At 40.6% G+C, this 17720-nt stretch overlaps 1 protein-coding gene across 1 annotated transcript in view; it reads right to left on the bottom strand.

Moving 5' to 3' along the window:
• DOCK1 (dedicator of cytokinesis 1) overlaps positions 1 to 17720 on the bottom strand; it is a 201858-nt gene that overhangs the window by 16476 nt on the left and 167662 nt on the right. Inside the window, exons 41-48 of the mRNA XM_026042441.1 lie at positions 14431 to 14572; positions 14147 to 14225; positions 13407 to 13491; positions 12150 to 12236; positions 8433 to 8609; positions 7673 to 7756; positions 3504 to 3641; positions 464 to 609 (exon numbers count right to left, since the gene is read on the bottom strand). Of these exons, the coding sequence (XP_025898226.1) occupies positions 464 to 609; positions 3504 to 3641; positions 7673 to 7756; positions 8433 to 8609; positions 12150 to 12236; positions 13407 to 13491; positions 14147 to 14225; positions 14431 to 14572 (938 nt within the window). The remainder of the gene's footprint in view (positions 1 to 463; positions 610 to 3503; positions 3642 to 7672; positions 7757 to 8432; positions 8610 to 12149; positions 12237 to 13406; positions 13492 to 14146; positions 14226 to 14430; positions 14573 to 17720) is intronic.

The following is a 17720-nucleotide window of genomic DNA, read 5'->3' as shown; positions in this document are numbered from 1 at the left end:
CAGCTGTGATACAGGGCTCAGGCACACAATTCCCAGCTCTCGTGTGGAATAGCCTGGTAGGGCTTGAAGCACATTCTTGCCATAAGCAGCTTTTCTTCTGAGAGCAGCAGTGAGAAGAAATGACTGAGCAGGCAGCTAATCCCTTCCCTCTCCCAGCCTACACCCACTTGCACCTCCGCGAGCGGCTCAACACGCGTTTCAGGCAGCGCTTAGCAAGGGATCAGCGCTGAACCAGACCATCTGCCAGGCTTTAAGAGGTGGTAATTTGGCTCCTGTTTGTTTGGGGATTTTTGTTTGAATGTGTGGAGTTTTATGCTCATGCTGCCACCAAGGAGGAGTTAATAGAGGCTGGAATGATTAATACTGCGATGGCAACGAGGTCTGCTCCAGCTCACAAGGAGAAGCCTTGCATGCTGAGCCCTGCTTTGCAAAGACGAGCCCCTCAGGATGCACGCCAGCTTACCCGTCGGAGCCGGGCCTCGAGGGAGTGCTGTCCGAGGAGATGGAGGAGACGGAGGCGACGGAGAGGGGCCGCGAGGAGGAGGGCATGGTGAAGGAGCGCACCATGGAGCGCGGCCGGCTGCCCCGCCGCTCCTCCACGCTGGGCGGCTGCGGGGAAAGGCACGGGTTAGCGGCGCCGAGCCGGCCGCGCCGCCGCCAACCGCAGCAGAAACCACCCAGGACCACTTCCAACTCTGAGGAGACTCGGCAGACAGAGAGCATCTACTGAGGTGCTGATCTGCACAAACACGCACAAGCTTCAACATTCTCCTCATATTTTTTTTTCTTTTTTTTAAACATATGAGCTTTAAGAAGCAGCTACTTGCCAAGAACGTTTGACCCATCTCTTCAACGTAAATGATGCTTGGTATATTTAAAATGACCCACTTAAAATGAGCTTAAAAAGAAAAATAAATGCTCTGACCCGATCTTTATGTCAAGAAAGCAAATTTGCAGAGTAATATCTTGGTAAAGAAAAAAAAAAACAGGCGAAAGAGTTTTTTCTTTTAAGTGCAGGCAATTTCAGAGTCCTGAATATTTATACAAGCTTTGTTAGTCATTAATAACTGATATATGCATAAAATAATTGAGCTCCTTCAGACAACAAATAAGAACCTCATGCTGCTTAATTACAGGTAGATTTTCCACCCTGCCAACTACTGGCAAATTGGTGCTGTACAGGGAAGACAGAAGCGATAAAACTCCATCAATCCTGACAACTCTGGAGGGAAACCAGAGAGATAAGAGCTCCTGAACCTGCTTTTCCTGGTGCCCGCCCGGTGACATCAATGTATATTATTGAAGTAAGCAAAACACAAGTGCCATTAACATCAATATTCCTCTTCTCCTTGGGAATAAATTACTATTTGACATACTGTCTCCCTATATACACTGGCAAGATGGCATTTGAAGGGCTGCAGGATGAGTGATTCTTAGAAGGATGCTGTGAAGATGGACAAGTCCCATGTAGGATGGTAGCACTGCCAGTGAAAAAATGCATCGTTGCTACAGAAAAAAAACTGAAAATGAATCTCTGATGAGGCTCAGTCTGCCATGGCATTCAATGGGATGGTTTTCAGCTCAATGAGATGGTTGTTCTGAGCTCTGGGGACTTGGAGAGCAGCAGTACAGCTTTGCCATCCCCACCTGCTGCCTATGTAGTCCTAAATGTTCTGCGTCTCACCGAGGCTGAGCACAAAGTGGAAATTCACTCCTTCCCTGTATCCCTATTTATCCACTCTTCAGATGAAATCCCTGTGGGATTTTCCAGGGAGCGTTTTGGAAACCCCTTTCTACCACCATACGGCCACAGACATGCACCCATAGACACAGTGACATAACTGGGGCTGGACGAAGAGAGCCTTGGCTCTCAGGCCTCCTCGTATGGGCTTCATTCCTTCATGAAAGGCACATTTCACTGCCTGCTGCTAGTCTATGGAAAGAAAAGAAACTGGAGAACTTGCAAATGTTTCCTTTTTTTTTCCCCAATTTTTTCTCAACCTTATTTCTTAATTTATTAAGGACTAGACTGCAGAATAAAAAGTAGGCTGCTGCCAGGGGAAAGCAGTAACGTGAGGAGTCAGGAACATGTCATCTTGGTCCACTTTCCTGCTGTCTTGGGAACAGTCACTTGGATTCCAAGCCTAGCTGGGAGCTCCCATCTGATAATCTTGCCTGGGAAGATTTAAGGATTGGAGAGAGGGAAAGGCATGAAGAGGTCCCATTTTTTTTCTATGATTCTATCTATGGAATTGTGCTGCAGATGCCAAGTGCAAAACAAACCCACCTGCCAGTGTTTGTAGTCTCATGGTGCAGAGATAACCTTTAAAGCTGAGCTGCATGTGGAACAGGGAAGTAACACTTGCCTAAACACATAGAGGATAGAGGTGGATAGAGCACCTCCAAAAGTGACAACTCAACCCCAATTTAATAGCCATGAAACTGCCACACCACTGCCAGAACCTGCAGCATGGAGAGCATCAAACCAGCCCCAGGAGTCTTTAGTTAGGACACCAGCTCAGCGTACTCAACTCTAAAATACCACTTGCTTCCCTACTCCTGGCTTTTTAAAAACTGATTCATAAAATAGCATCTGTTCTATGCATCTTTTTAAATAGAATTACCAATTATATTATCAGTGTTATGCTGTAATTAAAAAGGTGTCTGAGGGCTGTGGCCTCCTTTCCCTATGTGCAACACAGAACAAAATCTAACTGGAAACACCACCAAGTTCTTGTTTGTGCCTTGAAGATGAAAATACTGCCTCCCTAATCTTATAGTCATGGCACTATATGGGAAAATCAGCTATCAACTACTCTTAAGAGCAGCCCACTGAAGAGCAGGGCAGTCCTGACATCTAAAAAGGAGTTAAAACAACACAGAGGTGACATTCAGCTCTAGAACCTCCATGGCATGATCCCTTGATAGGAATTTTTAAAAAACACTTCCTTAAGAATGGAACATTGAAGAATTGCCCTAATTTTCAAGGAATAGATTTGGGCAACTTAGAAATTCACTCTAAGAAATGAAGTAGCAAAGCCCTCCAGACAGCTCTGCTCACTGTAATGATCCGATGGCACCAATGAAGACCACTGAGCACCACCACGTCTGCCCCTGGTACGAGATCCCGGCCTCAGTAACCAGAGACACCCTGGGTACAACCCTGAGGGACATCCAGTCCGACTGGCGTGCAACACGCAGCCAACCCCCGTACCTCTAGGAGCCGTTTCTGGAAATTTTTGAGGCCGTTAAGCAAACGATGTCCATGTCCAGCAGTGAACTTAATTCCATTGCTGCTATAACCCCTAAATTGGAAGAAAATCACTATGCTCTGTAGGACACTTAATTAATCCCGCATTCATCTTGCTTCTGCTAATCAGAGAGAGTTATAACAGAGAAATACAAAGTTCCTAGCAATTTTTCCAAGTATTCTTGGAAATAGCAATAATTCCTAGCAATAATTCCAAGTATTCTTTGAAGCATAAAGCTTGTGGATGACTTACAACAGTTCTGACACCATACTGCTTTTCTACTTTTTCCTTAAGCTGCTTGAAGCAGGCTTCCATCCGCTCATGGAACGGCCTCAGCGCTTCCGTCACCTTCTCCCCATGGATTCGGATGCCTTCCGCCAGGAAGGGAATCTGGGAATGAGAATGGGATCAGTGTGCCAGCCTTTTTAAGTGCAAGTTTTCTGCATATATTGCAGGAGAAATGAAAGAATTTACAGGAAAAAAAAATTAAAAAGACATATAAAGCACAACATAGTAAAAAAGGTTCTTGAGGAACTTCACACACAATTTCCTTTTCCTCTACTACCCACAGTCCTTTAAAATTGACATCTCCATCGTTCTGCCCAGTGATCATGTACTAGGGACCTACCTGAATTAATCTGGGAACACTGATATTCCCAACGCAGCATATCCACCAACCCCATATGTGCTGTATATACGTTAAAGTAGCAGACTGCTGAACGGCAGCCTGCAAACTGGGTTATTAATGCTAGCCTTTTCCCAGCTTCCTGAGAATAAAAACTTAGGAAACAAAATACTGATGTCTGCTTTAATGAATGCTTTTCCTAAAACTGCATATGCATATCCTTGGTATTCATATATATTTATACATATGTATATGAAACGCAGCAATATTTATTAATAAAATTTATAGCTCTCTATAAAAGCTTGCACTTCCCCTCAGTGAAAGTATGTTATTTTCTTTGAGAATCAAAGAGGAGAGAAAGAATTAAATGAATTCTCTTTTGTAACTGAAAGTAATCATTTATCTGCAAGGCTTCTGTCACAAAATATCCATGCCAACACAGGATTATATAATTAGTTCATAGTGTGGAGGTGTAGCTGACCTTTTAAAATGTTTGGAGAGAGACATTTTCATTCCCACAGCTATCCAGACACACCATTAGAGTTTGCTATCTCAAGCTTAGGAAAAATATTTCCTCTTCCAGGTCTGTTCCAGCCCACACACTGCTCTGATTCCAACTCAGATATTCTCTGCAGCAATCAAGCTAAGAAGCTTCTTCTTAATAATTCATAATTAAATCATAATACTGATTAAAAACAGATTTTTCTAATAAGACTGAGCAGCAATCAGAATGAGTAGCTTTAATAGTAAGGAGGATAATAAATATACAGATGAATTGCGGATGAACAGGCTCAAGAAATCTTATCAAGATGAATCCATGTGTTTTGCTCCTGTTTAACAGGGCACAGCTGTTACTTCCCTGGGTAGTTTTTTTAGGGGGAAAAAAAAAAGGATGACAGTATTTTTCACTGTAGCCCTGTTTATTTATAGCCATATGGATTTGTATTCCATATAGGTTTAACACTAAAATCAACTAATTCCTCTACTCCAGGTAAGTAAATGAATTTGAAAACGTTCCTAAATATCAGGCCAAATTCTGACCCTCTTGTTTTGAAGGGGTGAGTGGCCAAATGGCTCATTTACCCATTTATTTAAGGAGACTTGCTGACGGAGCGGACAGCTCTGCGATCATTTCCATGAGGAGAAAAGGTGCTAATGAGCCTCTCCTAGAGAGCCAGCATCTCCACTTCGGAAAAATGAGGCCATATGAAGCAAATATAGATTTTTTTTTTTCTGTAGGTAAATGCTGCAGACCTTAAAACAATGTCAGAGCTTCCTTTGTGAAGGAATTAAAGCAGTAAAGGTGTTTGTCAGCTTAAGAAAAGGCATCAACTCTATGTGCAGAAAGCAGAGAAGGTCTGCGGGAGGAGGAGGAGGCCGCTTGCTGCTCCCTCAGGGAGCTCCTTTACTTAATGGCAGCTAAATTTCATATTGATCTTGATTTTCTGCTCATGTGAAGGGTATAAAAAGGTACCTAAATATTAAATAGCTTAAAATAAAATCTTTTGATAAAATACGCTTTTAAAACTGTTAACTTTTGTCTGCTCCAGTTCTTTCAGTGAGGTAGAAGTGGCACAAGATGATTAGTACAATGCACTACTTGTTGCATGCTGTAAATACACTGGTTACCAGCATCAGGGTGGGCTTTGGTATCATTGCATTAGAATAAAAGAGCAGCTCAAAATTATGTAGCTGCATAGAAACATACTTTTGTAAGTGAAAAAAGCACTCACTTGGGCAAAAATGGACATTATTAATGATATTTAGCTGAAAAAATCACAGGCAAAGAGAAATGGAGAATTAAAATTCACAGGTGTGACGAGAGGAGCATGTCCTCCACGGCAGGAATTTCAAAGGACGACTGAGACAAAGGCAAGGCAAAGGGGTAGAAAAAATAGTCAGCTGATAATATGATTGTCAGACTACTATTTCATATATCCAGATTGATTTATACTGCATAAAGAAAATCTCTATGTGATTACAAAACCCCAAGAACCACAGTACCTGTTATTGAAAAATGAAAACTCATTTTAACTTTCCATCACTGTCAAATCATTGATGAATTCGAGCCACTGACTTAGTGGGGAAAGTTTCCATAACAACTCTTGCTTATTATATGATCCAATATTTATTTAGAAATAAGCTTCCCTCCCTGCTATACAGTTATGCTATATGTGTTCGAAAATGAGAAGTATTTTTAGAAGAGCTTTAAGTCTTAGCTTACCCAACATGCACACCCAAAGACTAAGCTAATTCCAAAGCACTAATTTCCACCGTGCAATTGCTAAACCGTCCAGTGGAAAGTACTGCAGATAATAAATAGTTTCTCTCGATCCCTTTTATCCCTCCTTTGGGTTCCTGTTGTTTGGAAGTAAAATACTGATGGGAAATTATGTACTTAAAACCACTGAATAATTAAAATAAAATGTGATTAGCTGGAATAGTAGTTTTATTTTAATACACAAATTTCAGCAAAGTAAGTCTTTTCTGAGGAAAAATGTGTCTGTAATTCATTTAAAACATGGCTATTAGAGACAAAGAGAGTTGACATGAAGTTAATCTTCTGGGATCAAATTATTTTACTCTATAGAACTTAAAAGCTCCTAAAATCCTATCTTCTGTAAAAACTCACAGAATAAAAAATAAAATAAATAAAAAGATTTTTGGCAGACCAAAAGAGTTTTTATTTAGTGGTCGTTTCATAGCCTTCAGAGGAATTTTTTGTTTTTTGTTTTCAATGTTGTATCTTTAGTTTTACTGCCTCTAAAACTGAGTCCTCTAGAAATGTAAATTGTTCCCTTTATTATAAAGGCAGAACTGAATATAAAAAGACAATGATGTACTTTCCTCTGCTGGAGGAAAAACATTCCCAGTCACTTTGGCATTTTTTAGCTATCACAAAATTATCTTGAGACCACTGAGAAAAGGTCAGCATACAGCTATGGGACAAAACTGGAATTGCTTCCAGTTTGTCCTCCAAAATATTCTTTGGCACATGGAAATCAAGTTCTTCATATAAAAAGGATCCTTCTTTGTTTCAGGCACTGGGTTCAATCCCTCAAAATACAGTCCAGAATATATTACCTGCATTAAATTTAAATGACTTCTGTGTTGACCAATGACCATAAAAATAGTAGGTAATTTCATTACCCATTATGGCGTTTACGGATCCCCAGACTTTTATACCATATTAAGTGAAATAAAGAACATATCAGATGTTTCTCAGAATGGCTAGATGAATTTTATACCTATAGTAGGTTAGTTTTAGTTACTCCCACATTTAAGATTTTGTGCTAGAAAGTCCTATAAGGACATACACAGCATAGTAAAAGGAAAATATGCTGTTCGGAAAGAAGGGAACATGGGAAGAAATTCTTTCTTGGGCTGTGGTAGGAAAAGGTGAGGTTCATGGGCAAGCATTTCAAACCTGAACTGACAGAGCTACTTCTAAAAGTAGCCTTGTGAAACTCAAAAAACAAAACTGAACTGCCAGGAATGCTAGGCAGCATTATTACAAGGCAGTTTCTCATTTCAGGGACACAGGATACTTTCTCACTGTGATGCATTAAAAAAAAAAAAAAAAAAAGGTTAATCCCGTTTGTTACTTGTGGGTTTATCAAATGACAAATTATGCCATATTTGAGAAGATGAACTTTAGCTCAAGTGCCAAGCCAGTCTTAAATGCCAAGGAAGTGAACAGGGTGAACAGTCTGATGTCTGAATTTTCTCAAAAGTGACACTACGCTGCCTTTGCAAGGTACTTGACCCCTGACCAACATGCCTTAAAAAATTTTACCTGCCAAGCTATCAGATCCTTCAGTTTTTCAATCTTGTCATGGTCCTCCGGATGCTCGTGCATATATTTTTCAGTAAAAAAGGCCTAGACATGAGAGAAACGAGCAGTTATTTCAGAGCACGAATCAACACCTACTCGCGACAGCAGCTTAAACCAGCATACACTCACTTCATTGACGTTATTCAGACACGGTGCCTGTGTATGCCAGCTTAATATGATTAATTTTCATAGTATGAATAATAAATACAGTGTTTACAGCTTCCCAGTGTTAATATCTTGTCCCATACAGCTTTTAACAGTTTATTTGTAACAAGCCATTAAGATTATTTAGAGAGATTTGCAACTAGCTGGTATCGCAGAAGTCATCTCTCTTACTTGATTAATCTTTATCAACTCATGTATTTGAAAGCAGATTGCAATCAGTTACTCTGGTCACCCAAGTTCACCCAGAGCACGCAGCGAAGCTCTCATCGATCTCAGGTTGTACCTCCAGCCAGGAACCATTTACCATGTGCCCACGAGAGCTTCCTGGCAGTTAAAACACGCTTGCTGCTAAGCATCTTTTACATCACATTTGGAAAGGCAAAAGCGTATCCAGAAAGACCAGAAGTACATGGAAGAGTGAGGAATGCAGGTCCTAGGCAACGTTCTGCACTGCAGAGAACTCGTGCACTAACACTCGCACACTCTCTGCAGCACTGCAGGAGAGCCCAGCAGCAAAGAGGTGACCGAGGACAGGAGGGCTGACTCTGACATTCACCTTTTCGTAGTTCGTGAAGCCTCCCATGACTGCAGGATCCACAATGCCGTTAAGCAGCATAGAGAGAGGGTTAATAGGTAGATTCGGATCATTCAGATGCTGCTGAATCATATTATTGATCTTATCATTTGTTAGCTGCATAGTTTCTATTGCATTTTCCAGTGGACTGATTTCAACCTAAAATGACAACAAAAAGAGGTTTTAATTAAGGAACAGAGATTTTACTGGCCAGGCCACTTCAACAGACCTTGTTGCCACCCAAGCACCACGGCTCAAAACGTTTCTGAGGTTTCACAACAAAAGATATTTAACCAGTGATTGGTAGAAAGAGTTGTTAACTGTTATGCAGTTAAATATTTGGTGTGTGTATATATATGTATCTCTATATATAGTGATAACTGGAATGATTATCAGTGTCATTGGAGAGAGTTAAATGAATTTTGCTGCTATAGTAGAGATTAGAGCTCAGCGCCATGACAGAGCCACAAAATGAGAAAGGCTCTGACAGGACTCAGGACTTTTCTTTGGAAAGATTATGGAGAACATCACGGATTAAGAACCGATAAATTTTAGGAGTAGAAAGAAAAATCCAGCTTAATGCAGCAGTAAGAAAGAAATGATAACTTAATTTGGATTTTCTGATGGAAAATGTCTTCTGAAGCAGCACAAAAATCAAGAAGGAGTTTTTGCAGTGATTATTTTGGTGTATGTCCAGGGAAATAGAGTTTAATATGTGGAAGAGATGGCTTCTACGTTATCCACCATGCTTTCTTCCACAAGGTCACATTTTCTTCTCCCTGACTGAGATAACAGAAGCATGAAATTTTCTCTCTGATTGTCTTGACTTCAATGGAGAGAGATCCTCTGATGCCTGCATGGGGTGAAGTAGTTCTTATAATGTGTAAATCTGATTTTAATTGACTGATCTCCAACTATTATTTATGATCAGACATTGTGTTTTTGGGACAGTTCATACTGAAACACAAGTTCAAACATTTAAAATTTACCTAAAATAGGCACATTTAGTGAGCAGGCTAAAAAAGCCTCGGCTAACTAGTAGCAACCCACAATTCCGAAAGTCCTTGCTGGAAGACTGATGTCAGAGCCTCCTTGCAATTCAAAAAATGATGTGTTAAGAATAGAAAAGAGAGGTTAATTGGGGCCTGTGAGGAAAATGCAAGTGTATATTTGATTACACTCTGATTTACATAAATGCTACATAAACAAAGCTGTACTTCTACCTAGCTATCACTTGCTTAACATGTTGCTGAGAACCACTTATAATCAAATCTCTGTCGCTGTTACTCTTACACCTGCCATCTGATTGCATCAAGGATGCTTTAATTAGCGTTTTTAGAAGTGTGCCTGGGGAATTATTCTAAGGAGGGGAGGTACGAGGCCCCACGTGCTGCTGCCGGCGAGACGCCCGGGCCCGAAAGGCTGCAGGGCGGCGGGCAACAGAAATAAGCTCCATTCAGCAGCGCAGCCGCCGGGCTGTGCTGGGAACATCCCACGCTAAATTTAGGCCTCTTGTCATTTTTATTAACGGGCTTATAGCTAGCCAATAATTTGTTGATGAAGCATTGCGTTTAAAGCTCTTGACTATCTATAGAAATTAGCACTCATTGAGCTGGCGGGCGTCTTTGTAACTTTTCCATGTCAGCAATCACGGCTGCCTTTCTCGCTCTCCTTTCTTCCCGCGCTCGGACAATCTTCTCGCCCAGTTTTTTTCCAAGCAGATGGAGGGCTCTAGTTTCCAGCCGCCTCCAAGCTGTGCCTTGGACCTGGTTGAAAGCTATTTATTCTGAATTTCCATACTTGCAGTTATGGACTTTCTTCCAAGGCGCTTGCTAATTCCAAGCACCGAGCAATCTATTTACGGCAAAGAAAAAATTATATAGTGTTGATATGTATTTGTAACACTTCAAAAACTAAATATCAAAACAAAGTATAGATCAGTAACTGCACATTTTTTTAAACTCACTAACTATAATTCAAAATCCAGTTTTCAATATTTTTTTCCTCTAAAATTGTTTGGGCCAAACTTCAGCAAATTAGATTCAGAATAATGAACACATTCCTCGTAGACAATGAACCAGCTGAAAAGGTTTAGCTAAAATTGCTCAGAAATAATTAAAATAAAAACAAATACATTTGAGGAAATGATGCCCATTTCTACTGCTTATGTAACATAATATATTGCATTTATTAAATTAAGCCTCTCACCACTGATTTACTACAACCTCGCCTCTTCATTTAAAGATGTTCCAGTTTCACCAATAAATTATCAGATGGTCACAGATATTCTAACTTGCTGGGTTTAGCAAAATAGCAATGATATTTGTATCGAAACTCAGAATTTAGGATGAGAGAAGCCAACTCCGTGAGCACGTCTCTAGCCCCGCAGCTGACAGCAATCTTGATACTAACTCTGTAGTAACTCTGCCAGAGCGCGGTCAAAAGTTATCCTGTGCTGTCTTCCCACATATTATTAAGTTCCCTTCTGGTATCATTTTTCAACCGTGTGACTAATATAATGCTTACTTACAAGAAGCTCACAGGAAGAAGTCTCCCAGGATTTCTGCACCTTTCTGTGACAAGCCTAGCGTTAAAGGTGCATGTATACAAATTGCCTGCATAAAGCAGCCTGTCAGGCTCTATTCTTAACTCAGGGGGAAAAGAGACTTTCATCAGATTTGCCAGCCCTTCTAAGCCACGCTTTGGCAATCAGGAAGATAAATACACTCTATCAGGATTATACTGAAAATGCAAAATTCATTAAAAATTCCATGTGTTTTACACAGTTGCTTATTACGGTCAAATATCGCATTCATATTCTGTTACTATAGATACCATAGTAATTTTCTGCATTACTTCTGTTCATCTAAATACAACTGTCCAACATAACCTCAATGGAGCAGTGAAAAAGGTTTTAATTAATCATATGCAAATTGTTCTTTCCCTTTAAAAATAAGCCTCGCAAGGGAGATTTAAAGACTGCAATAACAATGCTTTTACTGCTACTTAAAAATTATAGCTGCGTAAGAATAATTTAATCTTTAAGACATTTAATGGACATGTCTTATCTAAACAGTGTAAATGGCACAACCAGAGAAATGCATATTTTTGAGTTAGTCAGGCTGCTAGGGTATATTTTAGCTAACTATGGAAAATAAAAGCAACATAAACATGTTTAATGTTTCATCATGAATGATAAGTTTACGAAGAAATGCAGACACATAGAGTGCAGCAGGTCTATGGTATATTTTGCATAAATTGCAACTGAAATATCTAAATTCTTTTTTCCAAAATGCAGGTTGGCTTTTATATAATAGGGTTCCCCCCTATATCTGGGGTTCTCCTTCATCCCAGGCTTCTGGCCAGCACCCCTGGCTCTCATGGCTCACCTGCTGAAAGCCAGAAGTTCTTTCTAAAAGCATTTGCAGCCCGTTATGAGCTGGCCCTGCAGCTCGGGCAGGCTCGGGAACACTCCATTCCTTGCATGGGAGGAGAAGAACATTTCTCCAGCCAGCTGCAGCCCACCGTCCACCGGAGCCTGCAGCAAGTGGGTAAGCTGACTTTGCGTTCCCGTGTCAAATGTAGCTGCATTGATTTGTTGTTCACTAAAGCACAGTTGTGCAGAAATATAAATGCTTGCTACCTGTATAAAAAAACACACTCCTTTGCGCAATTTCAATAATGCAAAATTGATCTTACCATGAAAACCGATTTGACTTCAAACCACCTCAGAATCCCGGGCAGCTTGTAGGCCGTCACGTAGATGGTTCTCTCAATCCACATATTCTGAAAATGTGACACAAAACTCTTGTCATTGGATGGATGCTTTTTGTCTTAAGCACAGGCTTAAACCATCACCATCATCATCATAATGAGCTGCAGCACAGCAGCATTGAAAAGGTAGGTCCACAGGGAATCTGGGTTTGAACACAGTTGCACTTTGACACTGCTCCAAACCAAAGGAGAATATTACATAGAAGATCCACCTACCACACAGGCATTTCTATTAGTTTAACTTCCAGGGCTTTTAAAGACTATCTTCCATAAAACCACAATATCTTGACTTGATATAAGGAAAAGACGCCTTTTTCCCCAGAAGGCAGCGGAGCAGTGGGACAGATCCCTGGGCAGGCTGCACCATCTCCATCCACGGGGGTTTCAAGAGCCAACTGCACAAAAGCCCTGAGGAGCCATGTGGACTGGGCCCTCCTGCACATCCCTGGTGACCTTGAGGCCCCAACCTGAATTACTTGGTGCTTCAGCAACACAAACCGCTGTGAACCTCAAGGGCTTCATTTTTGCTGTTTTTAATTTAAGCATCGATGATGATTTATTATTATTTAACATGGATGACTAGGCCCCACTCCTACACAGAAAACTAAGTTCTTTGTTTAAGAAATGATGAATGAATTTAGCATTTTAATTACTACTATGTTACTACTAACTGCTCCTACTAGAACCACTGTGAATAAAATGATGTCTATAAAAAAAGGTAATCAGTTTTATGCAACCTGTTGTAAACATTTTGAGGCATACAACCTGTGCTCAAATGAGTTTTATTGACCATTAGATGAAACATATGGAAAGACAAAAGAAAAGAGCATTGCTGCAAAAAGATTAGTTTTAGAAGATGCCTGACTGAAATCCTCATGGCAAGAGAGGTTTCAGCAGGGGACTTCTACATTTTAAACCTACAAAATCTACAAAATCTCAAAATCTACATTTTGAACTTCTTTCTCAAAATAGTTTTTAACAAACTAAGTATTTGCGTTTTTTTTTTTCCCACTGGCATAAAATAGAGCATAATAAATTGGGGGTTTTTTGAGCTTCTAGCAAACACAATCACCTTACACCTAGAATTTACTTTTAAATAACCAAAACAGAGAATGGTTCAGATTCTCATACTGGAGGGAAATAAACAAAACCCAAAATATAACTCTTTTCTTTTTTTTTTACCGCAAATTCATTATCTGGGTTTTTCTCTCCTTTTCGAACAGGGCGTGAATATTCAAACCGTTGGACTTCATTAACTCTATAGAAACTGAAAAAAAAATCCCAGGAAAAGCATAGTCAGTATCAAATATTTTCAGTTTAGGAATTGTTGCTTAGTTCTATTTTTATGAGGAAAAAAAGTTTATGCAAACATAAAATATTTTACAAGTATAAATAGTATAAAATATTTGTGAGATGTTTCCAGTAGGTTACTTAAGACTTCTACTAAATAGCAAAGATATGTCTGAAACATCAGTGCAACCACTAAGTTCTTTGGCTGCAGATGTACAGAGGAACATCCAGACACACGACCCCAAAACACAAGCCAAGTAAACAAGAGAATAGCCAAGGATCTGGAGCAACACAAGTTTTTCTGAATTACCTGAAAATATACCTTATTGCGCTTGATAATTTTTTTAAGAATCTAATTAAGAATTTAATTTAAGCTCCCAAAGTGACCCATCTCACTGACCAATCAGTTCCATGCACTTACATGAGTTATTTAAGGCCAACCAAAGGACAGCTTTTATTATTTATTTACTGACAGCAACTACCAACGTGGAGCACCTGGGCAATCGCCTGAGGCAATTTTCATTTATTGCTTATGGACAGGCTGGAAGAACTGTTCACTCTATGCAGCATTTGTTATACAAAGAATTCATTTAAGTGTTAGAAGGGAAATGGCCAAACCCACCAAAACTCACCTGACGATTTGTTCTGACACAGGCTTGTGAAATTTAGGCGGTAAATCAAGTTTGGGCTTTACAGTAAAGCACTGAATATCTGAATTCATGGGTTAAGAACTGAAAAAAAGACCATTTCAGACGACTCAGCTGGAAAGCAAACAAAAGTCCTGCAACAAGCAGATCTACACAGGGGTCTGATGAGACAGAAGGGCGAGAGCCCCTGCTCCGGTGGCCACAAACAGGCAGCCCGGCTGCGTGCACGGCTTCCGCACGCGGAAACGCACGTGGAAACGCAAGGATACACTGGCCAGAGGAGGTTTTGATGTCGTCGCCCGGAGGAGAGGTCGTTTTCATTTTCTCTGCATTTGGAAACTGCGTCAGGAGCCTGGCTTCGAAGTCCTCACGGCGCTCGTACTCCTTGCCGCGGTAGATGAACACTTTGTTCTGCAGGGAGATCGAGAGGCAGAACTGCCGTTAGCGGGACCCGCAGCGACAAGCCACGAGATATTGCACATCCCTAGCACTGAGCTGTGATTTTTCACAAATATTCGACCCTGAGTCGCTACAGAGGGGAGGAATCTCCGTAATTCCAGCACCAGGATGAAGCACACGCTTCCCTGCAGCGTGTGTGTCACCCCGCTGAATTCACCGGGATCTAAACACAGGATTGAGGGGATCCACGGCACTGAGAATGTATTCAGAGAAATTGCAGAAATCCCTGCAACCCAGGATCTCCCAAAAGTCCCCTTATCTATCCTCCAAAGTAAGGATGGAAGTAAATAAATCAAGCAAGGTGCTTCCTGCATCTTTTTTTAGAGAGCTACAAGCAAGCAAGAGCAGCAGACAGAATTATAGACTTGAAATGAGGTCAGTTTTAGCATGTAGGTCCAAAAATACTGACCTTTTTTTGGAAAGACTTCTACACTATGGATTATATTAGACTATTAACGATAAAAGACTATGTCAGTCTCTTAATGTTTTGTCAGAGTACTGTGGTGTGAACACGGCATAACTGTCAGGTTACTAAATACTGCATTTATTGTATTTTTACATATTGATTTATTCTGCTAACACTAAAGGAAACCAAGATATATTTTATATAGTCCATGTATGTACTGAAAACATTAAATTCTAATGAAGATATGCATATTTATAAACTGATCAAAAATCTTAAAGTGAGCTGGGACATGAATGCAGTATTTGATTCTGAATATGCCCAACCTTAAGTTTATTCTTTATCTCAGAATGAACACTTGGAGAGAAAATTATATAGCATTTGTTATAAAGAAAGTGTTACGAAATCAGCTGGAAAAAGATGAAATAATTTTCCTTTACCCTATCAGCTTTCACTCTGCAATGCTGTCTGTTGCAACTCAAAATAGACGAAAACAATACTCTCTATCTCAAAAAAAAGACATGAAGGGCAAATGTCTAGGAAGCACATTATAATTCACAGGGAGAATTACAATAGGAGAAGAAAACTTGTATTGAGCATTTTCTCATACAGTAAGGCGCTTAACAGCTAGATCTTAAAGAGTTTTTCTCCTTCATTTATTACAACCTAACCATTTCTCAAGCATTTGGTAAAACTTTTTTTTTCTGCACTTACAAAAGAATATTCCATTGTGACAAAAAAAAAGCAGTTCAATATTAATAAAGCAGTTTAACACTATTCTGTATTGTATTGCTTGGACTATGCGGTTAAATATAGAGCTCCCAATGGAAAACTGCCTGTTGTACTCCGCACATTTTCAAGCCTTCTCTTTAGGAGTAGGAGAAAATATTAATTCAATTATTTTTCAGGGGTTGGTTGACCCCAACGATGACTCCTTTTTTACCTGATAATAAATATTATTTTGCCTGGTAAAATCTAAGAGAAAATTAAGATTTTAAAGAATTCTTAATAACTTTTTCTTACTGAACGCACCATGAGCAAACATGTTTGCTGTCTGACGTTGCTAAAAGAGTGTTTCATGTGCAGTATTTGGCACTCCAAACGTGACAGCAGCTCTCAGCTTTGCGCATCGTCATCTCTTCGGCGCCCGTCCTTCCATCCAAGCGCCCGGTGGCTCGCGCACCGTCGTGCCCGGGCGCCTGCTGCCAACATATGGCACTGCAAAAGCTCCGGGGCAGAGCTGGGCGCTCGGCAGCCTGACACTTCACTGAGCAGTCGCTGTCTCCCACGCAAGAGCTGCCCGACCATGATTTGGAGAGCAGGCAGCAAGCTAACACATCCGAGCTCATCTCCCAGTTTGTGTCAATGGTTTGCACTAAACGCATGCTCCAAAACACAGCTGGAGCTTGGCAGAAATGGAGCAGGGTCAGTTTTATTCCTTCCAGCTCAGGAACCCTGATGACTAGCTGTGTTTATGGGGTGTATAAATAGCATAAGGATACCAGCAAGGCAGCACCCCACGGCATGTGGAAAGCCACAAGCATCTGCCTCTTCATGGGACAGTTCCAGAACTTCTTCAACATGATCTTCGGTTAGGTTGTGGAAAAGGGCTCATGTATGACATGAGCGACTCCACTGTTTAGTTTTACCTCTGTATTTCCTCCCTGCTCCCCATTTTGACCAAGGTTTTGGATGACACTTCACTGTTTGCTGATAGGATTACACAGAAATTTTCTCCACTGCTGGACTGCGTGCCCTTCAGCCAAGCTCACAAAATAAATGCTTGGGCTGCACCCTTTGGTGACCTTATTGGATTTTCAGAGTCAACATTAATCTCTGGATCCATTTACCCATTCCCCTCTGCTCCCTGCAACCTTTTAGCACAAACTGTAGTAGCTGCTCTACAAATACACAGAATGGGCACCCAGTCCATAAACTGCTGTGAACACCATCTGTAATTTGGACTAGATTAAATCCAACCACACCACAGGCCAATGTGCAGGGGGTGCTTTCAGTTCTGCTCCCACCCCAGCAGCCCTCCACTGGGTTTCTCCCATTTGAGGCTGGGAAAAAAACACTCTCCAGTGTCCCAAGCATTTATCTGAACAGCAGCAGACTTTTTACAAATGAACTCCTGAGCACTTGAAGTAAATATTTTATTTCCTGGGATTTTTTGCAAGCCTTTCCCTTCTTTTCTGAAAACATTTTCAGTTTCTGTGTGAATATCTGATCATAAGATCTCCATGCAGAAGGATCACTCTACACAAGTCTCTTCTGAAATCATCCTGTTTCTTTTTCATCACTTTTCACACTTCTAACGCAACATCATATATCTAAAGGAATCAGCTGACCACAAGTGATAAAAAGCGATAAAATCAGTTTAATCAGCACTGATCAGCACTAGATTTATTCATTCAGATGGACTTTAGCATTTGCCTGGGATTACTCCTGGTATTTATTATGGCATAATATGCGAGTGTTAAAATGGAATTATTCATTTATATTCAGGAACTCATCTCTTAAACAAGTATTTCCAGGAGGAAACCCTCTTGCAGCCCCTGAGACTGAATCTCCGAGTCTTCCAGAGCGAAAGTAATTTTGTTCTTCTGTCTCCTGAACTGCCTTAATCTACTGGAACTCTTCCATGGGGGTTTGGGGAGAGATTCTTCCTAAACTGAAAATCTTCAGCTTTTAAGG

The sequence above is a fragment of the Nothoprocta perdicaria genome, unplaced genomic scaffold (assembly GCF_003342845.1).
Source record: "Nothoprocta perdicaria isolate Ctin4 unplaced genomic scaffold, notPer1 scaffold_301, whole genome shotgun sequence".
Lineage (NCBI taxonomy): Eukaryota > Metazoa > Chordata > Aves > Tinamiformes > Tinamidae > Nothoprocta > Nothoprocta perdicaria.
This window is presented reverse-complemented; position numbering and strand designations above follow the sequence as displayed.